The sequence below is a fragment of the Hipposideros armiger genome, unplaced genomic scaffold (genome assembly GCF_001890085.2).
Source record: "Hipposideros armiger isolate ML-2016 unplaced genomic scaffold, ASM189008v1 scaffold_17, whole genome shotgun sequence".
Lineage (NCBI taxonomy): Eukaryota > Metazoa > Chordata > Mammalia > Chiroptera > Hipposideridae > Hipposideros > Hipposideros armiger.
Genome location: NW_017731367.1, coordinates 1,274,090 through 1,280,089, shown reverse-complemented (window position 1 = coordinate 1,280,089; position 6,000 = coordinate 1,274,090). Strand labels below are relative to the sequence as shown.

Below are 6,000 nucleotides of genomic sequence, written 5' to 3'. Positions count from 1 at the left end.
TGAGACACTAAATACAGTTCCTGGTACACAGTAAGCACTAAAAAGTTAGCAGTCAGCAGCAACACCCACCAGGCTTACATATGCTTATTTGTAATATAAAGAACTTGAGTATTAAGAGAAGGAAAACAGTAGGACAAGCTTTTTATAGTTAACAAAAAGGATGAAGGACAAGGTTGTTTAATGGTTATGAGAGATGAACTTGATGGGAGAAAGGAAAGGAAAGGAAAGGAAAGGAAAGGAAAGGAAAGGAAAGGAAAGGAAAGGAAAGGAAAGGAAAGGAAAGGAAAGGAAAAGGAAAGCGAATGGAAGAGGCAGAGAGAAGATCAAACAAATGGCAAATAGAAGACTCCACAGCAAAGAGCAGGATTCCGTGAGCCTCTGTGTAAAAGGGCCAAGGACGTTGGTCTTCCTGGCGGGTGGGACCTTGGAAACAGCTAGGAATCCCCTGCTTCTGCCAGCGTCTAGTGGAAGAGCTGGTTGAGGAGGTGAGCACTTAGCCAGTGGCATGGCAGGAAGAGAGGGCTGTCTTCCGTATGTTCCTCCCCGAAAGAGGAAATTCTCACAGTTCTCTCCCTAAATCATTCTCAGCCCAAATCACTCTCATCCTAAAGCAAAACAAATCCTCTCGCCTTCTCCATTCTCATCCTTCAAACCTTAGTTCAAATGTAACCTCCTCTATGAAAGCTTCCCCAGTTCACTCAGGTAGAGTTTGATGCTTCCAGAACAACATGTATTTCTTTCTATCCTGCAAACCATACTACAATTGCGCCCATCCCCTTCCCATCCGACCTACGAGCTCCTTAAGAGCAAAGCCTGTAACCTATCCGAGTCTCTATCTCTAGCATTCAGCACAAGGCAAGACGTGCGGAGGATGAGAGGACCCTGGGTACTCTGCACGCTCCAGCCAGAAACATCAGATCAGGTTCATGGCTCCTAACCATTTGGGGGACATGGCCCCCAGCTTTGAAAACCTGAGGAAAGTCACAAACCCTCAGCCTAGAAAAATATATACACACGCACTCAACACACACACACACACACACACACACACACACAGCATTAAGCTAGAAGTCAAATGATCTGGATTCAGGTTTCTGTTCCCTGGTTCTGTCAAAAACTCCAAGCACTCTAATTATACAATTAACAGCTATATACGATGTCAGAGGGGTAGCAGATTGGGGGGGGGGGGTTGTCACTTTTGTAAATGTCTAACTATTATATTGTTTTGTACACCTGAAACTAAAAAAACAAACAAGAGAAAAACTCCAAGTGCTCAAACAAGTCACTTAATTTCCCAATTGACAAAGTGAAGAAACTATTATTTGCCCCTCAATTATCCTTCATTAGCTGTCTGTAATAATAAAAATACATATATACTAAAAATCTGGATGAATTCTGAGATTTAAATTGTTACATAGGAGCAAATTATTTTTTATTATTATCTCACAGCTTGATACTTTTACAGCTATCTGTTTTGCCAAAAATCATGCTGTGAAATAAATTGACTGTTTACTACAACAGCTAAAAGAACTGTTGTTTTTCTAAAACCGCAAAGGCCCTGTCGTTTGCATACCCACGTGGGGTGAGCACACAAGTATAAAGGAGTAAAGATGAATAATCCAATTAATTCACACTTGCTCATACCATTGACTACAGGTTCCTTGCACATAATAACAATGTGCTTTTGTCCTAGCAAACCTGCCATACAATCGGCCAGTGTGCTCTGAGATGTGTATCAGCTGCACGCCAGGGATTCCTGATGACAATGTGAATATGCTCTTCTCATCATTTGACCCCATCACCAGCTGCTGCCAGAGGTGGGCTACAGTCAACAGAGCACCCCTCTTCAGAACAGGAAGCTGTGAAACCCTGACTCTAGTGAATTCTAAGAGACATACCTAACCAGGCTGCCTTTCATGTAAAAAGCGATTGTCAGGCAGCCGCTGGGAAGACTGTCCGGAGCCCCGCACAAACAGTGAAATAAGTCAGGAACACTGGGCGGCCCTCCACACTTCACGGGGCTCAGGCGCACACCAGGCCTTGCTTCTGTCACTGCCCCCCCTCTTCCAGCAACTGGAAGGACGGTCCTCCTTGCCAGTCTAGGCCTTTCTCTGAATCCATGCCAATATTTTGCAGACAGTAACTGGGAAATCGAAAAATAACAAGCTGTACGTGTATAGCCTGAATGTTTGACTGTGGGAATGCTACGAGAATTTCTGCAAGTTTTTATCTGTTTAACTAGCTCCAGTGACCCAGGAATCCACAAAATTAGACCTACTGGAAAAAACTACAACTTTGCTATGTTGACTCTTAAAGCAGGTATAAGTTTTCATCTAGAAGCAAAGGCACCAAGGCAGAAACAAGACGCCCAAGTACTAACCTTGTCCTTCTAGAACTCAACAACAAACCCCTTCACCTCCCGGGTACCCACCCCCATCTTCTTAGGCTTTCTGCCCAAAGCAAGAGTGCTTCCGACAAAACCAGGAAGGAAGGATGTGCTTGCTGGTCTTAAATTCGAGTGGATGAAGAACAAAGGAAATAATGAATCAATTTATTCATTCATATTCTTGTTTATTTTAGCCATCCCCTGCCTCAGTCAAGGACAGTAAGGGTGCCAAGCAACCTGGCCTTGCTCTTTAAGCAAGCTTTGCAGAGCTCCAAATGTGCTCTACCATCTGCACTCCATTCCCACCCTTTCACGGTCAACACTTCATGCCTGTTCTGCTTAGCGGTAGACCCACCTGACTTGCTAACCGCTCTTCCATTTCTTTCAATCCTACCCACTATCACCCATTAGGTCAAAGAAAGCCACCATCTTTCTTGTCTTCCTTTGGCCCATCTTCACTATAATGTGTCTCTTTACTCCGTCAATGCCCTCTGGGAATAGTTCCTTTGGTTTGACCTGGCCCTAACACACTCCTCTTGTCTTCGTGGACCTGGTCAATACTGTGCTAGGTGATACTTTCAAGAAGAGGAAGTAAACTAAATCAATCTATGCGCCTAGGCTCTGGATCCCAACCTTAGCTGTGCTTTCAGGGAATCAAGGGGCGGAGACTCTACCCACACTTGGCAGGAACTGGAGGGGGGGAGGTCCTGTTCTGGATTAGGATAATTCATTCTCATAAAACGCTCTGCACCTAACTTCACAGCATTTATGAAAATTCTCCTTAAATCTGCGTAAGTGTGATTAGTATCTGTCTCTTCCTCCCTGCACTCCCCACCAGACTAAAAGCTCTGTGAGGATAAGAACTATGTCGTCTTGCCCATGACTAATTTGCCTGTGCCCTACAAATCACTGGCACATAGGTCTACCTCAATTACTCTAGCCCTGTCAGATAAGAAAGAATTTAACTTATGCCTCAACAAAGCTCTAGTATAAGGTCATGCTTCCCACATTTCTGGACAAGCTAATAAGAAAAACTAACATTTCTTGAGCTGCTACCAGTGATCAGGCACCACTCTAAGATTTTTACAGGTATTCTCATTCAATGCTCATGACAAACCAATGAAGTAGGTACTATGATTGTTCCCATTTTACAGATGAGGCATGTGAGGCAGAGAAGGGTCATATAATTTGCAAGGTTATGTGACAGGAAAGACAGATCACAGGGGAGAGAGCAAAAAGAACTCAAATCATTCAACGTCTGCTCACCAGATGCTTCTATGTCCCAAGCCTTATGCGGCCTTCAGGGTCCATAACTGCTTCACTTTATGATGCCTTACGATGCACTATGAAATGCAAAAAGGCCTGCAAAGTCTATAATTAGAGAAGGGACATTTAACTCACCTTCCATTGCTCCTCTGGAAGCAGCTTCACGACCACCAGATCCCCATTCAAGGCTCTATTACGAGCAACAACCCCATCAATAAAAATGTCTCGATCACCATCCTATGTGAAAGAAAGAAATGAAATGGTCAGCTTCCCAAGGCTTGGAACCAAAAATTAGCTCCTTGGTTTAAAAACTGTAGAATCTATAATCTGTCCACTGACTTAACAGGAACACTAGCACACTGCCTCAGGCAGACCTAGAGAGAGCTCAGTCCCTTTGGAACTAACAGAAATGCTGATGAACATACAACAGCAGATAAACAAAATGCTAAAAAAATCACGAAATAAGAGAAGAGCTACTATAAGCAGGCTTAAAACAAACAAACAAAAACACATAAAGCGAAAAACTGGGATTGCATGCTTTCATAACTGAAATGAGAAAGGAGTAAGTTATCCTTAGGTTATCCTTTTTTGTTTTAAATAAAATGAACCACGGTGATATCTTTTCTATATAAGCGGAAATTTTTTTTTTAAATAAAGGTAAGGGTAAGAAACAGAAGGTTTACTAGAAAACAGAACAACAACATATAATGCCCTGAGAGCCGGAGCAGCAACCAGCTCTAGAATGTGGGTTCTCTAAGAGGAAGCCAGCAAAATCAAACTCCCCGCTGGAAAGCGGCAGAGAAAGCAAACTGTGGTTGTTTTTATGGAGACCTAAGTAGAAGGCAAAGAAGAAAAGGAGAGGGACGTAAAATGAGATGCACAGAGCACTGTCACGGCCCACGTCTCTCAGTGACTCGGGCAGGGTGAATTCCCAACCATGAACACAGCAATCACAGGCTTACAAACAACCCACTTCACGCAGTGTAGCCACCGTGAACTCCCCAGGTATTGACTGCTAAACTTAAATTCATGCTAGAATCTTCCTACTAAGGCAAATTACTCTCCAAAAACACTTAAATGGAAAAGACAGCTAAGGAAAAGCATGCCTTCAATAGTAAGGTTCCATAACAAAGTTAAGTATTTTCAAAATGTTTCATCAACAAACATGCAAACATGTATTCTTTATCCTTTTATCCTTCCAAAAGTTTATACTATATGCTTCTTTTCAGAAGATGAGAGAAGTAAAATGTTACTTTTTCTTAAAGGAGGTAATAGCAAACAGGTTTGGAAATGCAGAGTTTCCTAACAGGCATTTGATATAGAATAGATTTAACACTCAACAGGCCGCAGGTGATTACTATGACATTTTAGTTAAAGTTAAAATTAGCATTCCAAATTCACCAACCTCTCCTCCCCACCGCCATGGGATTTTAGACACTCAGCAACTTTTATGGTTTTCAGTTACAAACCATTAGAGATCTTTCAGAGCAGTCTTTCTGTTCAGCTTCCAATCTAGCCATGGACTGGCAGCTGTGGCCTGTACGCGCTGCCAAACCGGACCCACCCGAGTCCCCGAGGAACTGCTACCGTGTTAGCCACAAACGCTGAACTATTACTGCACTTGACCTCAAGACAAGCTTTTCAGAGAAACAAAGAAGAGGCAAGCAGTAAATGGAGAGGAACAACTGAAGTGTGGCCCCACATCGTCAATCACTGCCTTCTGCAATTTATAAAGCAATGGGATCTCTCCGACTTCCTAAGAATAAAGAAAGCTGTCTGTATATAGGTCATCCTGCCCACTATCATGTGTCAAAACATGCAATGAGATGCCTCATCGTAAGCAGCGATACCACCCTTAGACAGCTCAGAGTGTTAGGGTGATAAGATGCTGGTATTGGTACGTTTCTATCCCAAGAAACTAAGAAAAGCAGGGCTGAGTGGAACCTCAGACAACACAAATTCATAGATATTGCATCACTACTCATCTCTTACTTGATTTATTCAGAAGCCTGTATCTATTGCCGAATCTCTTATTTTAAAAGTGTTAAACTTGGGAACGCCTCAATATTAAAAGTCTGAGTCATCCTCTTAACTACTTTTTAAAGCCAAAGGGTTCAGCCTTTCCTTTGAATGACAGAAGACTTGCTTCAGCCATCAGACAGAATAGAAAAATAGGATAATGGATAATAAATGACCCTGGAGGAAATAAACAGGGGTCTGGGGCTAACCTGACTAAATACAAGGGAGGCTAGAGGGGGGAGGACAACCCAAGTGCGCCGTACGATCACAGCATCTCCCATCAATGGAATAGCTCCTTTTGGACCAGAAATAAATTCTCCAGATGTACA

General features: G+C 42.8%; 1 protein-coding gene across 7 annotated transcripts in view; it reads right to left on the bottom strand.

Annotated features, from left to right (window-relative positions):
- The window catches only part of DIS3L2 (DIS3 like 3'-5' exoribonuclease 2), a 327,384-nt gene that overhangs the window by 262,941 nt on the left and 58,443 nt on the right, over positions 1-6,000 (bottom strand). For all 7 annotated transcript variants that reach the window (XM_019628923.1, XM_019628956.1, XM_019628962.1 and 4 more), the window contains one exon: positions 3,788-3,889. In XM_019628923.1, the coding sequence (XP_019484468.1) occupies positions 3,788-3,889 (102 nt within the window). The remainder of the gene's footprint in view (positions 1-3,787; positions 3,890-6,000) is intronic.